At 39.1% G+C, this 20,503-nt stretch overlaps 1 protein-coding gene across 2 annotated transcripts in view; it reads right to left on the minus strand.

Moving 5' to 3' along the window:
• Positions 1-20,503, minus strand: part of KLHL2 (kelch like family member 2) — a 126,615-nt gene that overhangs the window by 75,059 nt on the left and 31,053 nt on the right. Inside the window, exon 4 of one of the 2 annotated variants that reach the window (XM_059923973.1) lies at positions 8,257-8,378. The exons of the other annotated variant lie outside the window; for it this stretch is intronic. Coding sequence (XP_059779956.1) covers positions 8,257-8,378 — 122 coding nt within the window. The remainder of the gene's footprint in view (positions 1-8,256; positions 8,379-20,503) is intronic. 2 annotated transcript variants of the gene reach the window in all.

Below are 20,503 nucleotides of genomic sequence, written 5' to 3' on the forward strand. Positions count from 1 at the left end.
GTCACAAATAATACATCCTGGTTTAAAGACTGAGATATAAAGAGTAAGGGAAAGAGTACATGAGCACTTTTTATCCAGCGATCCCAAACAATCTCAAATGAGTTCTTCTTCCTCATGGCTTCAAGTCTTTTTACTGCTGTTCCATTTTCTGGCTAACGTTCATAGAGCACTTTAATATTTTTAGAAGCTTTAACTAGTATATTTTACAGCATTTCTACGAGGTGTCAAAGCATCATTAGCCTCATTTAATAGCTGTAAAACAGACAGAAAGGTTAGTGTCTTACTCAAGGCCATTAGTGAAGTCAATAGTAAGTTCAAGATTTGAGCTTTGAATTCTAACAGGACAACTAGCCAGAGTCCACTGGCCCATGAAGTTTCTAGCAGACAGCCAATCTAAGGGCTCCTTATTACGTTCTGAGTTGTTCAACAATAATTTAAATATGCAGTATTATATACTCACTTAAATAATTTTATGCTAAGATGCCACTGTAAAAATTTGTAAAACTATTCAGTAGATGTTTTGTTCACCTTGAAGATGAGCCTTCCTTCTACTGAACTCCTTTGGTACTTGGGCAACTTCTAAATGTGTGGCTGAGAATGGAGAATGGTCATTCAATCAGGATAACTAAAGGGCAGATCTAGAACATGACTATAACCAAGCTTAAACCATAATCAAGTGTAGAGTTATAGTCTCTGTCAGAAAAAATTATTTTTAACATAAGGTGCAAAATGGTCCATGTTATTCAATTTCCATATGGAGACAGATGAGAGTTCAAAAATACTACAGCCCTCTACCCTCTGGTTGGAATTCTGGCCTCAATAAGCACTGTGGCTGGTACAGTTTGTCACATGCTCAAGTGATTGAGGGTAGAAAAAACAACTACTGAATATCAAATGTTCAGAAATGGGTTATCTGAAGAGCAGTTATTCGTCAGAGTTTTTCTGGATACCATACAGCGTGGAGAGACACTGGATTTGATGGCACTCAATCAATATTCTCGTCACTAGAAATGTGTGTTTGATAGTTCATTAGAGCCCTCTCTTATCCATTTGAAGCAAACCCCCTTCTCTGTGACTCCACACTAACCACACAATCCTCTGATTACTAATTATATCACTTAGATACCTAGATCCTAAGAATGATGCACACTGGCTAATGTACACATATCGACAGTCACTAGAAACACCCAATTACATGTAAAGTAATAGGCTGTGAAGGTTCTCAGGACAGAGGCCTTGTCTGTCTTGCTTGGTATTGCATCGCCAACAGCTGGAACACTGTCTGGCACAAAATGGATGCTCCATAAATTTTTAATGAACTATTATTGAAAACTGGAATTTATCAGGATCAATACTGGCAGTGGAAAAACAGGCAAGCTCAATAGCTTAGAAGTATGAAAGGGAAAGAGCAAGCCATGTATAAAAAGCAGTAAAATCGTTATTAATCCTTACGTGAACTAGCCTGGTCTAGCTGCAGACTTTAAAAGCCTTAAATCTTCAAGTTAAGTCCAATTCAGTCCTAAACTAATCCTGACCAAGACTGCAAAGTTTATTAGGAGCCTAATCAATGATTATGGTCTGTCATTAATCCTGCTGCGCTAAATGTGGTGTGCTCCCCCAAAGCACCCCCATGCTTACCAAGCCACAATGTGAACCCTAAACCCCCACAGAACTGAGCATGACCCCAGATTCTGGGTTTGCTGTCCGTTCCCTAACAGACACCACAATCCCAAACTTACTTAGCTCTGGTCATTACAACTGCCTAGCCCTTACCAAGTCTCTTTCCAGACAAGCCAGAACACAGGAGCTGTACGCTCGGATCACTGTTCACTCAGGGGAGCTCTTCCTGAATCAAAGACATTGTCATCAGCCTAACGGTAGGCACCACCACAAGACCCTGCTGCCATGCATCCTGAAGCACCTCATTCATACCTGAATTTGTCACTCATCCTTGAACATTTTAATTTGGAATGCATGCCACCCTCAATTTAAAAAATATTTATTGAGTGCTTGCCACCCGCCCTGCCCCAAATTACGCCCTTATTCCTAGCCCCATTTATTTCTGGCTCATGCCTCAATCCCAACCGGGCTCTTAATGAAGTCCCAGCATGTCTCACCTCTATATAAACCAGTTATCTAATCACAGTGTTCCACAAGGTCTTATATAAGAAAGAACAGAATCATCCCCCTTTTTCAGACAAGAAAATCAGGCTCAGAGAGGTTAAGGAATAAGGACAAGGTCACACGGCATTTAAATAGCAAAGCCAAGATTCAAATTCAGTTTAAGTCTATACTCTATCCATTACGTTTTGTTCCTTGTTCATTTTTTGTAGCATCAGGACCATCATCAGCATAGGCCTGACTACTCAGCAAATATTCCGTCAATGTCTGTTTAACTCATAGGGTGTCTTCAATGTCCATTTTTAAAATAAATAGCCATCAACAGGAATCTCATTTCAATGTTTATTTACCCAATGCAGAAATACAGCAAAAGCACCTTTTACCAACCTCCCCGTTTAACCTACTGGCCTGACTAACCAACTCTCCCACACCCTCTGTACACTCTAACAGGCTTGCACACTTCTACCGCTCCTCTCCAGCTGAGATGCAACTTACCAACTCATGCATGTTAGGTTTGCTCCCAAATTTGTTTGGAACACTTGCACTTGTTACTGAAATTATATAACTTGAATAAATATATGTAATCCAATGACATGTGCATGTAAAAACAGAGCTTTTCTAAGAAAACTAACTTGATTGCTTTAGAATGATTTGATCAATGTGTTACCACAAAAAAATTTCTCAATCAAATTAGACGTGTGAGGAATGTCAGAGAAAGTGTATAGTCCGAAGATGACTTTGCATTGAGATTTCTTTTCAAGTGTCTGAGCTCTCGCCGCACTTTAAAAGCACTGGGTAGTTAGAGCTGATGTATCAGTGTGGTGTGGTACGTGCAAGAACAAGCGTGTGGCTCTCCAAGCAGCGGGCCATACTTAGTTTTACAACGAAAGACGAGCATACAATTGTACAGTTACATGTTTGGGGTTAAAATAAAATATTTAGGGTATACAAGTACTCTGTTTTAACGGTTTCTCCCCTTTAGCCTTTTTTTGATTAAGTGGTCAACCATATCAACAGGACTCCTACCATGGAAGCCCCTCCTACGATGCCCTCCTTTCAGGAGCCCTCAGGGGTAGAAGGCTCCACAGTGACACACTTCTGTCACTTATGGTCCCATCTCAAACAACAAACGTCCTGCCCTACACCACCAAGGAAATGGACACACGACCTTCAATTTTCTACTGTACTGAGGTTGTGTTAAACACTCTAGTGTGTTTATTACCAATAATTAATTTTAACTATCTCTTGAAAAACTCTTGTTTAAATTCTGTTCCTTTTTTGAACGAAAGTGAGTTATCTGTAATGAGGTGGATGGAGCCAGAGTCTGTCATACAGAGTGAAGTAAGTCAGAAAGAGAAAAACAAATGCCGTATGCTAACACACGTATATGGAATCTAAAAAATGGTACTGATGAACCTAGTGGCAGGGTAGGAATAAAGAGGCAGACGTAGAGAATGGACTTGAGGACACAGGGTGGGTAGGGGAAGCTGGGATGAAGTGAGAGAGTAGCACTGACATATATACACTACCAAATGTAAAACAGATAGCTAGTGGGAAGCTGCTGCATAGCACAGGGAGATCAGCTCAATGCTTTGTGATGACCTAGAGGGGTGGGACAGGGAAGATGGGAGGGAGGCTCAAGAGGGAGGGGATATGGGGATATATGTATACATATAGCTGATTCACTTTGTTGTACAGCAGAAACTAACTCTACACTGTAAAGCAATTATACTCCAACAAAGATATTAAAAAATAAATAATAAATAATCTCTTCTCTTTTTTTAAAGAGATGAGATTTTCTATCTCAAATAATTCCAGTTTATGCAACATAAAAGTTTAAACAGTTCATGAACTGTTTAAAACCCATCCATTCAAGATTATCAGATGCTTCTTCAATTCTGAGATGATAAAAGTTCTAACGTAGACAGAACCTATAGATGAACACTTATAATATTAATTTGGGAATAAGATCATTTACTTACATTGGCACTGTCTATTAATAGCCTTACCTTAGTTTTTCACATTTACATCAGGTGAAAAACTCTTGTCTACTTTTAGCAAGCCAAAACAAATGCCCAAAAGCTGAGAAGTAAAAACATATGTAACAAAACCACAAATTTAGCAATAAAGTAAATGTTTTTAAAAATTCAAGATCCTTTAGGATTCTCCAAAATGTTCATCAACACATCAAATGAAGAATAATAAACCTTCAATAATTTTGGGGATACTGAAAAATTTTTTTTCAGTTATAAATGTACCTTTATTTTTGAATATACAAACTCTCTTTTTCAATAACACTAGTAGTTAATGACAACTTAATAGTTGCTGTGTGATGTTGAACTAATTACTTAACCTTCCCGAACTTCCTCATTTGCAAAATAGAGTAATACCTATCTAATACGCTGGTGAATATCAACTAAGACATATGTAAAATGCCTAGCACACAGCTGAAGATAAACCTATGTGAAAACCCTTCATATACACACACACAAACACACAAAGTCAAGTATTCTTAATGGGGAAGGTGGGAGGAGACAAAGTACATGCATTCTCTGAACACGTATGTGAAACTTCATGCATATATACTTTAGTGCCCTTTACTTGGGAAAGAGTTCAGTTTTTCATTAGCTTCTCAAAGGAGTCCATGACCCCAAAAAAGTTTACCTCCTTTTATAGTAGGCTTTGGCTTTATTTTCTCTGGTCCCATATATATAAAGTTTATAAAATTTGATTGGATACTTTAAACACAAGTAATTTAAATTATTCAACAGCAACAACAGCAAAAAAATTCAATTAAAAGTGTGGTCATGGTAAAATATGTATTCTCCTTTTATTTCTCTTTAAAAAAAAAAAAAAAAACAAATTCATTTGGCTCAAATTATTCCCCAACCTTACCATAATTAAAAGCAACCATCCAAACTCAAAATCAAAGTTTGAAAACCTAAACAAAAAAACAACAGCAATAACAAAAGAAAAAAGTAATCAGGAAACCCTAAACAGCCAGAATTAAAACCCTATTACTTATATAATAAAATGACAATTGTCCCTTCTTTAGAGTTAATCTTTCAAACTACTTCATTCCTTCATTTTGACTCAAAGTTAACAACATTCACTTCAAACAGTTATTATATATATTTTAAATCTGTGTAATAAGGAGACTGCGTAGTATCGCAGAAGGGACCCTTAACTAGGAATCAGGGAAACCAGGGTTATGGTCCTGTTCTGTCACCAACTGACTCTAAGACAGCTGGACCTCAGCATTCTATGGCACTATGCTTCTACATAAAAACATGCAGTCCCAAAGTAGAAGACTAAGATACCTGCTATCCTAAGACTATACTTTATTACTAAAACAGAAATGTACAAAAGGGAGGTTACCTGACAAGAGATTTGATTCTAGGTCTAATGAGAAAATATACCGACAACAATAAACCTTTGAATTACGGAAAGTTCCGTCCCCACTGTCAGCACTCTCACAGCAGATATACTCAGAGCAGAGCTTCTAGTTGGGGCCATTTAAAACTTTAGCTTCACATTAATAAGAATAACTGATACCTCCCCAGAACTGCTCCTTTCCTTAAGGTGAACAGCACTTAGAAGCAAGATTTAACAAAGTACAGACAGACAAAAATATACAAAATAGAGGAAAGAGCAGTTTAGTGTGTCTTGATAGGTAAGCCCTTACTCTGTATTTCAATAAAAAATACTTGTTATGGGGTTTCCCTGTTGGCACAGTGGTTAAGAATCCACCTGCCAATGCAGGGGACACGGGTTCGAGCCCTGGTCCAGGAAGATCCCACATGCCGCGGAGCAACTAAGCCCATGTGCCACAACTACTGAGCCTGCGCTCTAGAACCCACGAGCCACAACTACTGAGCCCACGTGCCACAACTACTGAAGCTCGTGTGCCTAAAAGCTCGAGCTCCACAACAAGACAAGCCACCGCAATGAGAAGCCCGCACACCACAACGAAGAGTAGCCCCTGCTTGCCGCAACTAGAGAAAGCCCACGTGCAGCAATGAAGACCAAATGCAATCAAAAATAAATAAATAAAATAAATTTTAAAAATAATAATAATAGAAAGAATTTAAAAAAAAATACTTGTTAGGGAGAAGGTACCTTATTTTAATCAATTTTATTTCCAAACTGACTTTTGCAAAACAAGTATTTTTCAATGGAGTATAAAATAAGGCTTTATATACCAAGATACCCCTACGGTGAAGAAACATCCCTCTTCCAAAAAACAACAAAAACAATGTGAATGTTAAGCATTTAATGGGTCTGCCAAATACAACTCTTTCAATGTATTCCTGTAAGAGCTAGCAATATACACAAAGGCAAGTTAGCAGGGCAAGAGGTTTTCTGAGAGGTGTGATGACTAACACTTCAGGACTGGAACATGACAGTTATTAAAAGAAACATGAGAAGCGTTCTCCCAGTTCCTCACAGGCCAATGTCTCTACTGCAAGAGCTACTACAAACAGCATTCAGAGCTGAATTCACACACTCCAGTCTTGTAGGCCTAAACCACCACCTTTTGCAGTTTTCCCCCATGTGACACATTATGTGAATCAAAGAAACCAATCAGTAATTCATTTACTGAAGGTCAGATATAGGGTACAGTGAGACTCAGGCACTCAAACGAATAAAAAGAAGGAGCAAAAGAAACCCAAGATAAGGGTCTTGTTGAAACCAATGCCCCAGAATCCAGCAAACAGCCCACCTGTACAGAAAAGACCAGAATGAGATGACACGTACCAAACATTTTCCTCCATGTTAAAAAAAGGTTCACATAGCATCTGATTCACACCTTTGTACATGACTTCAGGATCAACCAAGGCTTTTCAAATGCTTTACCTCATGAATGGGACTTCCAAGCAGAGGTTAACTGAGGCCATCTAGGAAGGATCACCAGGAGGCCTTACCACTGCCAGTATTGAAGATTTAATAACAGCATGCTCTAACAAGTTAAAGTGAAAAGATTTCAGTCTCCAAATTCAAATATTTTGCAGCATATTTCAACTAATTACAAGGGACAAAAGATTTCCGATTTGCACAAGTAGAATTTAGAGATTATTTCTTAAGAAGTTAGTCCTAGTTCTTTTTGCTGTCCTCAAAATGCAGTCTACCTATTGGAAGGAGTATAAATAAATACAAACTTTTAGATGGCAATTTGGCGTATCTATCAGAAATTAAAACATGAATGTACCTTTTGATCCAGCTATTACATGTTGAGGAATCTATCCCATGAAATTTTTGGATGCAAATATAAAAATGTTCATTCACTGCAACATTTTTGTAAAGGTGAAAAATCATATATGCTGATTAACGTACAGGACACCACACAAAAGAATGAGCTGGACTCATATGTATTGACATGTAAAGAACTCCAAGACACTTTGTTCAGTGAAAAAAGCAAAGTTACAGAACAACAGGTATAGTAAAAGTATACTTATGTCAAGAAAATTGTGTGTGTGTGTGTGTGTGTGTGTGTGTGTGTGTGTAACTACATAGAAAATATTCTTAAAGATTAACACCAAACAGATAACAGAGGCTACCCTCTGGGGAAAGAGAGTAAATCACAGAGTGTGGGATTGGTGAGTGCGAAGAGAAGTACAGTTTTAAAGAGGGACTTTCACTTTCTACTCCACATCCACCTGTATTAGTTAAACATTTACATCATATATATAAAACATTTGTTCTTTATAGAAAGTAAGAGAGGTGCAATGCCAAATTTTAGCTAAAATCTAGAATCACTAATAGAGGATGCTGAAATAGTCAAAGAAGTAAAGGCTGTTGGCCATCAAAAACACCCTTTACAGACTTAACCTTCCAGGGAATAAAGGAAAATATGGGTAGCACTGTAGTTATAAATGAACATGACCATGTCTTCATAAAAGAACAAGCATCATTCAGAGAACTAAAGAATTTGTATCTTAGAACTTTGAGAATATAAAAGATACTGAAATCAGGAACATTATTAAAAAGCTATAATCTTTATAATGTCTCTTAGAAATACAGTTTTAACAACAAATTCTATTACTTTGGTACAAAGTGTCTATGTACAGGTATGTCCTTTTGCATTAGAACACTGACATGTGTAAAGAACCAAGTGATATGAGGCGTCACCCTTACCTGTACATTCTCTTCTGTCACCTGAATCTCCGCCGTGTAAACATAGTCAATCAGCATCCTCAGGGTCCAGCCGTCCACCTCCTTGATTCGAACTCTCTTTGCTCGGCTCTCACTCATCTCACCTGAAACACAAGGAGCAAGGCTGATGCTGTAGCAGACACCCAGCGGGAAGACCAAAACCCAGTCAGACGGCCACTCACTGTATTCAGGAGGCAACATGGTCAGCCACTTCAGCAGGCCTACAACATTCCCCTACCTCCCCTAAAAGCTTACCTGAGGAAACCATACAAGGTACTTCCGTTACCCACTTGTACCTGGAAATCACATCATGGCGATGAATATGCCACATGTCCAACTGCATGAACTCTTAATACCTGTAGAATTATAGGTTCAGGACCCAATGCCGTCCATGCCTCTTTTTGGTCCAATGTGTGGACAAAGAATGTCACCTGCCATAGCAGTAAACACAGGATGTTGCAGCCATCAGCCATTGCAGGCCACCCCAGACTGTGCACCATGAGGGGATTCAGAATGGGAAAAAAAAATAGGATACTGGCCCTAGGTAGTTAAGGTGTGTATCAAAGGAATGATTTCAATGAGCCCAGACGCTTGTTATCTTCCCATACATAGAAAAGTGCTAAATTTATTAACCTGTCTGGTTTTCTTTAATTAACAATAATCTTTTGATGTTCTGACTACCTGGTTCTTCTGCAAAAACTCCTACATATTCTGGCTCCTCCCTGACCTCTTTGGAGCAGTCCCTCAGAGAGATCTGAGAGGCTGCCTCCTGGGCTGAAGTCCTCCGAAAGTCCGCTGAGTAAAACATAATTCGCAGCTTCTAGGGTGTGCATTTTTTTAGTTGACAATGCTTTAGAGCAGTTTCTTTTCCTTTTGAATTTCTATTCAAGACTAGAACACAGCGTTACCCCGTGAGGCTAACTTCCAAGTTCCTGGTACTCGCTCACAAGCACACCAGTGCCTGCCCCTGCCCTCTGGGAAGACACACCTCTCAGATAGGAAACAATCAGAACACAAATTACAGAAGATGCCCAGGAAATGCAAGACAAAAGAGGGGTCTTAAAGAGGTGAGTCAATGGCCAAGGCAAATGGCAATGGGCCTTCTAGCCCAAGTTCCGTTCCTATTTGTCATCTGCAGCAACTTCATCCTGAAGTCATTTCCATACCAGCATTTATTACTAAAGCCAGATGCCCTTCTACATCACTGCCTGCTAAGTAAGTGGTACAAGACCTCCCTCTTACTACCCACTGAACCGGTTAAGCATTCAGGGATCATAAATAAGATCCTCTCTTGTATAAAGAAACGGGGAAGCAGAAAAGAGAAGGGGATGGCTCCTAAACCCAGGGGACTCATGGAGAGTTAGAAGCAGGTTTGGGCACATATGTGCGGACATAAAATGGCCCAAGAACAGGGAAACATAAGCAATTGAATGGGGAAAGAAAACTCAATTAAAAACAAGACAGCCGGGCTTCCCTGGTGGCGCAGTGGTTGGGAATCTGCCTGCCAATGCAGGGGACACGGGTTCGGGCCCTGGTCTGGGAAGATCCCACATGCCGCGGAGCAACTGGGCCCGTGAGCCACAACTACTGAGTCTGCGCGTCTGGAGCCTGTGCTCCGCAACAAGAGAGGCCGCGATAGTGAGAGGCCCGCGCACCGCGATGAAGAGTGGCCCCCGCTCGCTGCAACTAGAGAAAGCCCTCGCACAGAAACGAAGACCCAACACAGCCATAAATAAATAAATAAATAAATAAATTTTAAAAAAAAAACAAAAAACAAGACAGCCTAAAAATAACGTTGAGTGTTAGGGAACACCTTAGCAAAAAGGTTTACTTCTACATTCATCAGGTTTCAAAGATAAAGGAAGTATGAAAAACAATGCCACCATCCCTCACCTGTTAGAAAAACAACACAATGGCCTCAAGATTTCTTGAAAGTTCATTTCTTTTTCAGGTACAGTATACTGTCAGTGACCATAAATTATCAGAAAAAGCTATAGGAATCCATAATTATACAAAATTCCTTTGCAAACATAAATACCGGGAAGAGAGAAATAATAACAGTGATGTATATTTAACTACCTGCTTCCCTGGAGATTCTCTCTGACAAAAGCTCAAAAAAAGCTGTTCTCCTAAGAGCTAAAATATCTGAAAAACTATTATGCTACTTCCCAGGGGGGAAAACATCCACTGGTATTACAAGGGAAGAGAGAAAGTTGATGATATGCTCCTGTTATATGCCTATATAGCAGGAAGAGAAGGGATTGGGCTATGTATCTGCTGCCTCAGCATGTTTTTGTTTTTTTTTTCCTTTCATGAAAAAGGGGAAAGCATGTTTTTTTTCCCCCTTAAAGAAAAGGGTAAAAAAAGCAGGGTCGAGGAATATGGAAACATAATTCTTCATCTACATATAAGGCACCTTCCTCTGTCCTACTCTCTCTGGATCTTGTAGCTAGATGGGATTTGTGTCATCTGAAAGCTCTTTTGTGGTAGTGAGGACACTTTGGTAATTCCCACTTGGACTTTAGCGAAAGGCCACTCTAATTCATCTCTAGGGCCCCTGCGATGTGCAAAACCCCACAGGGCCCGGGGCCACACAAGCATAAAGCCATGTACTTAGTTCTCAAGGAATTCACTCCTCAGGACTTAGGCATGATTTAGACAAAAATAAGTTTGACTTTAATTTACATGTATGACTGAAAAATTATCAGTTCTCTGCCAAGCAGTTTTTAATATTATAGTTTTTAAGGTATTGCTATAAGATGCACTGTGCTGATTCATACATTCCTTAAGTGTCATTTTTAATATTAATTATTTCTCTCCCAAGAAAACTGTATCTACTTCCAACAAATTCTATCTCTATCACATACTGCTTTAGAAATGCTTTAATCTTTATTTTTCATATTAATTTACAAAAACAAATAGCTTGCCGCAGACTGTGTTAATAGTTTAAAAATTCCAGTAACTACGAAGAACCAAAACACATACCAAAGAGAGTTGTAAAAGCTACTTAGAGCTAATTCTAGTTGTTAAATATTATCTTACTTCTGTCCTTTGCTGTGTTTATAGAGGAGATTTATTTTTGATAATGAGTTTTGTTTTTCTTTCTTTCTTTCTTTTTTTTTTTGGCCGTGCCACGTGGCTTGTGGGATCTTGGTTCTCCGACTAGGGACTGAACCCAGGCCCACAGCAGTGAAAACGTCAAGTCATAACCACTGGACCGCCAAGGAATTCCTGATAATGAATTTTAAAAAGATACCCAATGATACTGTAAAGAGTTTAATCTCATAACATTTTTTTAACTTCCTGTCTTAGGGTTCTTCTCCTGTGTTTGATCATGTATTATAGAGCTGAAGCTATACTGTGATATCCGCACAGATACCGCCACCGCCACCCTCACCTCCTCTCCATCCCTCCTGCCGCTGTGCCCCCTCTTCCTTCCCCCTCACCTCCAGGATGGACTCCACACATCTGGCCATGGCGCTCAAAAGCCTTCAGCTGCTCCCAGTCCAGGCATGCAGGCCTGTCCACGTCCCACCCCTGCCTCGCTATGCAGCCTCCTCTCTCTCTCTCCCACTTCTAGTCTTAATTTACATAAGGAAGGAACTTTGTGTAGTTTCCCATACACACCCAGCAATTTCCTACCTCGATGCCTCTGTCGAGCTTCATCATCTCTGTCTCCCCATGCCCTCATTCCCCAGGCTAACCCCCACATATTCTTCCAGATTCAGCTGGAACCTCTCCAAGCAGCCTTGCCTGCTGATGACCCAAGGCTGGGTTAGGTTCTCACCCTACGTTACCTCCTGCAAATCCACTCTGTCATAATAATATCTGGTTCTCCCCACCTGGATTCTCGAGTTTCCTGAGAGCAGGGATGACGTCTTCCTTACCTCTGTATCCCACAATGCCTGACATATGGTAGATACCCAATAAATAATGGCTGTTTGAATGAATGACTAGAAAAGCGAAAAGTAAAACAAGTGCCAATTTTAAATGTAGCACCTTTACTTAACACAATTACTAACACTTAAGTTAGTCTTGAATATGGGTATTCTAGCTCTGAAGGATTTCAGTTAACAAACATCTATTGAACGTCCACTATACAGGCCGAGCTAAGCACTTTCACTAATGAACACTGCACCATCTCTACTGTTTTTGAGAAAAGAAATGAAGTCCCCCCAAATCGTAAAAGCTTATGGACACATGGATGGATAGAAACATTTCCAGCTCAAGGATCTTAATCAGGACTCCTGAAGCCCAGAACAAACTGGTGACTGTATCTACCCATTCTGAAGTTCTAAAAAGTGAATAGGTTTAAGAGGGCAAACCCTAGGATCAATTAAAAACTCATGTGACTCTAATTTCAGTTATTGCTTAGCACATAAATTGAAAAAATAATAAAAATATAGTACAGTACACTTTATACTATGTTGAAACCCTAAGAATTGAATGACAAGCTTACAGCCACATTTAATAAATAAATTTTATTCCATTACTCTTCAAGTTATACTTGTCACCTACTCCAATCATTATTGCCCTTTTGCTCATTATTAGTCTCAGGTTACAAAGAAGCTACTGACACAATGGTATCTTCATTCTGGCAAGATGACCCAAATGCCCCTGCCAGGCACTGGGTATGGTGGCATGGTACATAATTCCCCAATTCTACAACTAATCTAAGGCAAACATGGTAACTACATTACCCTGCCAGTTTGGCTCTAGCTTGAGTAACTTCTGGAACAGGTCTCCCAGTTCCTAAAAGAAAAATAGGAAAGAGACAACCCCTCTCCTTCCTCGAGATGTTGGGTCCACTCTCGTAGGCATCTTGCATTCATGGGGGAAGCAACCATAGGATAAAATTTTTAGTGAGGACAGCCGGGTGGCGAGACAGAAGGAAGAGGATCCCTGATGATCCGATCATACCTGGTGCCCAGCCTATTTTCCAGTTATGAGAGAATATATTTCCTTGCTACTTAAACCAGCTTAAGGGGAGTTTTCTGTTATATGCAGACTAAAGTTATATGCACTTTATGTGCAATGCCCTATTTAATGTTCTTCACAGCAGTCAGCGATATGAGAAATTACCTTTTCTTTATGTTTCCTCTCTAACCATTCCTCCTCTCCCCAAAGCCTAGGATAACACCTAGCACACAGAAGATGCTCAATGAATACTCCTTCATGAAGGAAAGCACAAATCTTAGACAAATACAACATGCACACAACTTTTAAAATATCTCACATCTTAATCATTCAAATGATAATCTATCTTTTCCTATTCTAATTTACCTTACTAAATCATGTTCAATGTGACAAAAGAAATTATCAAAACGCACCCCCAAAAAAGAAGACTGAAAATAAAAATACAGTATTTCCCACTAGATTTCAGATATTTTAGCCTGTGGCACCACAGAAGCCTCAAATATATTTGTTAAGAAAAATGGCATTTTAAATGCCACATTTGTACACAAACAAGTAATTTTAAAACAAGAACTCAGGACTTCCCTGGAGGTCCATGGTTAAGGGACCATGCTTCCTTTGCAGGGGGCATGGGTTCAATCCCTGGTCGGGTAACTAAGATCCCGCATGCTGCGTGGCATGGCCAAAAAAACCCAAACCAAACCAAACCAAACAAAAAAAGGATGATAAAATAAATAAATAAATAAAAACACAAGAACACAATTTGATTTATTCTTTCTCAAGTAACAGTTAAACAACCTGGCCTTGATCTAAATTGGTCCATACTTCACAAAAGAAAAACCTGTGACTACATCACAGAATTACTTTTCACCTCCCTTCTACCCAAATGGAACTACAACGAGTAACAGAATTCTTTTTTAGGTGATATAATTTGAATGAAAAATTCACCTATAGTTTAGGGGAGATGAAAAACAAGAGCCAAAAAAGAATATCTGTAGAGTCCCCATTTCCTAATAGGCGAGTCACAGGGAACAAGAGGAGTACAAGGTAGCCCTGTGCCACTGCAGACACTTCTGCTTACTGCTGATCATTGAGCCACAGTACACAAACATCATGGTGTGTGATGGGGTGGAAGCATGCCAAGGTCTTCTTGTGGGCCTCGACATATTTTTTATGACAGATAATATAAATATAATAGGACTTCAGACCAGGAAAACAGATAAACAATGGGCTCACAGTCTAGCAAATCTTAAATGAATATATGTACACTAAACCACCTAGACCAGATTTTTATGTCTTCTTTAGGTAAAAAATCTAATCTAATCTCTGCCAAACTGCTATTTAGTGGATTCAAAAGAAGAAAATGAACAAAGATTGCCAGAAAGGTAAATAGCATCTATTGCTGAAGAACCATAAAAGTCTAGCCTACTAAGCAAACGAAAAGATGCTCAACATCATTAGTCATTAGGGAAGTGCAAATTAAAACTATAAGAGATGCCATTTCACACCCATTAGAATGACCACAATTGAAAAAAAAAAAAAAGATAGCAACAAGTGTTGGCAAGGATGTAGAGAAATGGCAACAGTCATACATAACATAGGCATATAAAATGATGCAGCCACTTGGGGAAATAGCATAGCAATTTTTAAAAAGTTAAATATAAATTTACCATATGACCCAGGAATCCACACATAGGTATCTACCACCATGAGACATTTGTCCACACAAAGAACTGCAAATGAATGTTCATAGCAGCATTATTCTTTTTTTTAATTTTAATTTTATTTTTGGCTGTGTTGGGTCTTCATTGCTGCACGTGAGCTCTCTCTAGTTGCGGCAAGCAGGGGCTACTCTTTGTTGCAGTGCGCAGGCTTCTCACTACAGTGGCTTCTCTTGTTGCGGAGCATGGGCTCCAGGCACGCAGGCTTCAGTAGCTGTGGTGCGCAGGCTCAGTAGTTGTGGCTCGCGGGCTCTAGAGCACAGGCGCAGTAGTTGTGGCTCACGGGCTTAGCTGCTCCGCGGCATGTGGGATCTTCCCGGACCAGGGATCAAACACAGGTCCCTTCATTGGCAGGTGGATTCTTAACCACTGTGCCACCAAGGAAGTCCCCAGCCTTATTCTTAATAGCCAAAAATTGGAAACAACGTAAATGTCCATCAGCTTGGTAAATGAATAGTCAAAATGTGCCATTTTCATACAATGGAATCTACTTAGCAATAAAAAGGAACAGACTGATGATACATACTATGACATGGATGAACCTCAAAAATATTATGTGGGAACAAAAATGTTCTAAAGTTGATTTATGGTGATGGAAGTACTACTCAGTAAATTTACTAAAAATCACTGAACACTACAATATAAAATATGCCTCAATAAAGTTGTAAAAAAATATCACAATTGAGGTACTCAATTCACATTTTATATGTGTCAGAAATTAACACAGAATCCCTATTTTGTATCTACTTTAGCACCTAGCAATCTAAGATTTGACCAAGTACTCTCAGGCAGAAACAGGTTGAACTGCAAGGACCCACCCATCAGTTAACTGAGATACATACTTAGGAATACTTATACAATCAAGACGTCTTCAGGGCCTCATTCCCATCATTAAGCAAAACTCACTTATTCAGAAATTGCATGTTAGCTGAAACATGAAGAGGTGAGAACCATTAGGCAAAAAAAAAAAAAGAGAAAAGAAAAAAGAAAAAAAGAAAGAAAAGAGGGAAGCTGAAATATAGTTCAGATGCTTAAGTAAACAGAGAAGAAAAATAGAGACATAATGAGATCTCCCATCTCCAGCATCCATGTCTCTGGATGTCGAAGGCTCAGGGAGTCTGCAGACTCTTAAGTATCATCTTTTGAAGGGAAAGGAAACTAACCCTGATCTTGTAATTTTAAGTTAATCACTACATTTTGTAACTGGAAAATAAAACATTTATCAAAAATGTCTAGTGTAGACGTTTTCAATCTTATATTCTTACAATATAAAGACATTTAGGAATTGAGGGTAAAAAATAATAATGATAATCATGATAATTACTGCCAACATTAATTGAACATTTTCTATGTGCCAAATAAAGGGCTAACATACATGATCTCACTTAATCTTTATAAGAATCCTAGGAAGTAAATATTATCATCCCCATTTTCCAGAAGGGGAAACTGAAGCCCAGACTGATGAAGTGATTAATGATCCCAAAGATCCAGTAACTCTGACAAGGAAGTGGCAATAACAGTGTCACCTGAAGGAAGGCCACTTACAGGGACAGCACTTTACTAGTGAATTCCTAAATTAGGCCAATGCAGATCAAATACTCCTTTTGCAAACTAGAGATTCTGTTTAGAAAAGACTCCAGGAGTAATAAATAAGATGTAAACCAAAAGACTGAAGTGAATCCACAACATAAAAATTTGACTAATCCCATTTCAACTTTTCGAATTAGCCTCAGCTAAAGGCACCCTCCCCAAATCACTTGCCCAACTTGGCTCACGGCCCCTCTACTATCTTTCCTAACTTCTTGATTATTTAATTCAGTTCGGAACAGCAAGAATGTAATAGGCTGAAGAGTGAGGTGCCTCCAGACTTCTCTCTACTCCCAAAACACTAAGTCCATTCTCTCCACATTGCTTTCTGCACTTTTCTTCATCTGTGTAAACCTTTACATTCATTATGTTTCAAGAAATGTCAGATCCCCTTCTCTCAATGCTGCCCATCACAGTCCTCACCATCTGTATTACTCCTTTGCACACACAGATCTTCCATAAACTATTATGTATTTAAAGTGTGCACATCTCATTTCCCCAGTGATATAATACACTACTGGGGCAGGAAGTATGCTAATATTGTTTTGTATTCCTTGAAGTATCCAGCAAAATGTTAGGCCCAGGATATATTTAAGTTTCTAAAGTATGAATAGATTTGTATTTGTGCTTTTTTTCTATAACTGTATATGTATTTACAAGTATTTACTTGTCCTACCAATAATCTAAGATTATAAGCTCATTGTTGGAACAGATAATAACTTCATATCCTTGTACAGTACTGTATGTTTAAATTTTGTTTTTTTAAGAATGAGGTTAAGGGAGGGTGTGGCTAGGTGGCAGAGTAGGAAGACCTGGAGCTCACCAGCTCCTACAGGCACACCAAATTACAACTACTCACAGAGCAACTATAAATGAGAATGACCTGAAGACTAGCAGAGATTTCCCACAACTAAAGACATAGAGAAGGAACCACAATGAGAAGGACAGAAGGGGCAATGACATGACCTAGTCAAGACTCACTCACCCAGGTCAGCAACCCACAAACAAGAGGATAATCACAGTTACAGAGATTCTCCCCAAAGAGCAAGGGTTCTGAGCCCCACATCAGGCTCCCCAGTCCAGGAATCCTACACCAAGAAGACAAGCCCCTAGAACATCTGGCTTTGAAGGCTGGAAGGGCTTGGCTACATGAGAGCAAGAGGGCTGTAGGAAACAGAGACTTATCTGTTAAGGGTGTGTGCAAAATCTCATACACTCTGAGACCCAGGACAGAGGCAGTAGTTTGAAAGGAGCCTGGGTCAGACCTATTTTCTGATCTCAGAGAGCCTCCCAGAGAGGCAAGAGCTCACCCTGGGGTCACTGATGCTGGTGGCAGCCATTTTGGGGAGCTCGTTCTACCACAAGGACACTGGTGCTAGCAAGTGCCATTTTGGGGTCCACCCTATAGACTATTAGTGCCAGGGGCTTACCTGCCCACCAGTGGGCTGGCAGCAGCTGTGTGCCCCAATCAGACCATGCAGACAGCCACGTGGGAAGCCTACCCCACCCTCCAGCCTGACCACAGCCACTGTGCATGGCACAGCCTTGCAGCCAACCAGGCCAGGGGCCAGCCCTGCCTACCAGACCGCCCACAGTACTCTTCTCACCACAACAAAAGGGGTCACACAGCCCACACAGGGGGTACCCCTAGAGGGGGGTACCCCTAGAGCATACAGCTCTGAACAGGAGGGGAGTGAGCTGCTGGGCCCCACAGGATGTCAACTGCATAAGGCCACCTCTCCAAGATCCAGAAACTTAACCAACCTACCTGATACACAGAAATATATACAGAAAATTGGGCAAAATGATAAGAAAGTAAAATATGTTCTAAACAAAGGAACAAGAGAAAACCTCAGAAAAAGAACTAAATGAAATGGAGAAAAGCAATCTACTTGATAAAGAATTCTAGGTAATGATCATTAAGATGCTCCACAAACTTGGGAGAAGAACTGAATGAATATAGTGAGAATTTTAACTGATAGGTAGTTAGAAAATACAAAGATGCCCCAAACAGACCCAAAGATAAAATAACTGAAAAAAAAAAAAAAAAAAAACTAGAAGTAATGAACAGTATATTAGATGATACAGAGGAGTGGAATAGCAATCTGGAAGACAGACTAGTGGAAATCACCCAAGATGAACAGAAAAAAAAAGAATTTTAAAAAATGAGGGTAGTTTAAGAGACCTCGGGGACAACATCAAGCGTACTAACATTCACATTATAGGGGTACCAGAAGAAGAGAGAAAAGGGCAGAGAACTTACATGAAGAAATAGCAGGTGAAAACTTCCTTAACCTAGGGAAGGAAACAGACATCCAGGTAGAGGAAGTACAGAGTCCCAAACAAGAAGAACTGAAAGAGGTCCACACCACAACACATTATAATTAAAATGGCAAAAATTAAGGATAAAGAGAAAATCTTAAAAGCAGCAAGAGAATGCCCACAGACTATCAACTGACTTTTCAGCAGAAACTTAACAGGCCAGGAGGACGGCCATGATATATTTCAACTGATGAAAGGATAAAATGTACACCACAAATGCTCTACCTGCAAAGCTCTCATTCAGATTTGAAGGACAGAGAAAGAGCTTTGCAGATAAGCAAAAGCTAAAAAAGTTCAGCACCACTAAACCAGCTTTACAAGAAACGTTCAAGGAATCTCTCTAAGTGAAAAACGAAAGACCACAACTAGAAACATGAAAATTAGGAAAGGAAAATTCTCACTGGTAAAGGCAAACATATAGTAAAAGTTGTAGATCAGCAACTTATAAAGATAGAAGGAAGGTTAAAAGTCAAAAGTAGTAAAATCATCTATATCCACAATAAATAATTAAGGGGTACACAAAAGAAAAAGATGTAAAATATGACATCAAAAACATTAAATATGGGGAGGTGGAAGTAAAAATACAGGGTTGTTACAATGCATTAGAACTGAAGAGATCCTCAACTTAAAATAATCACATATACAGATACACATAGGTTGTTATATATGAACCTTATGGTAATAATAAACCAAAAACCTTTAAAAGATGTACACACACACAAAAAAAAAGAAAAAGAAAGGAATCCAAACATAACACTAAAGAGAGTCATCAAGTCACAAGAGAGGAGAGCAAAAAAAAAAGGGAACAAAAGAGAACCATAAAAACAACCAGAAAACAATTAACAAAATGGCAATAAGTACATACTTATCAATAATTACTTTAAATGTAAATGAACAAACTGCTCTGATCAAAAGACAGAGTGGCTGAATGGATTAAAAAACAAGACCCACCTATATGCTACCTATAGGAGACTCACTTCTGATCTAAAGACACACACAGACTAAAAATGAAGGGATGGAAAAAATATTCCACATAAATGCAAATGAAAAGAAAGCTGGGGTAGCAAATGTACATCAGACAAGACAGACTTTATTTTTTTTTTAATTTCAGTTTACTTTTTTATACAGCAGGTTCTTATTAGTTATCTATTTTATACATATTAGTGTATATATGCCAATCCCAATCTCCCAATTCATGCCACCACCACCACCCCCACCCCCGCTTTCCCCCCTTGGTGTCCATATGTTTGTTCTTTACATCTGTGTCTCTATAGACAAGACAGACTTTAAAACAAAGATGTTATCAAGAGACAAAGAAGGACATTACCATTTAATGATCAAGGGATCAATCCAAGAAGCAGATACAACAACTGTAAATGTATATGCACCCAACATAGGAGCACCTAAATACATTAAGCAAATACAGGTAAACATAAAGGGAGAAACTGACAGTAATACAATGATAGTAGGGGACTTTAACACCCCATTTACATCTATGGACAGATTATCCAAAAAAAAAATCAATATGGAAACACAGCCTTAAGTGACACATTAGACTAGAGAGATTTCATAAATATTGATATATATAGAACATTTCAACCGAAAGCAGCAGAATACACATACTTTTCAAGTGCACATGGAACATTCTTCAGGACAGATCACATGCCACAAACTAAATCTGAATA

Source organism: Balaenoptera ricei, chromosome 5 (genome assembly GCF_028023285.1).
Source record: "Balaenoptera ricei isolate mBalRic1 chromosome 5, mBalRic1.hap2, whole genome shotgun sequence".
Lineage (NCBI taxonomy): Eukaryota > Metazoa > Chordata > Mammalia > Artiodactyla > Balaenopteridae > Balaenoptera > Balaenoptera ricei.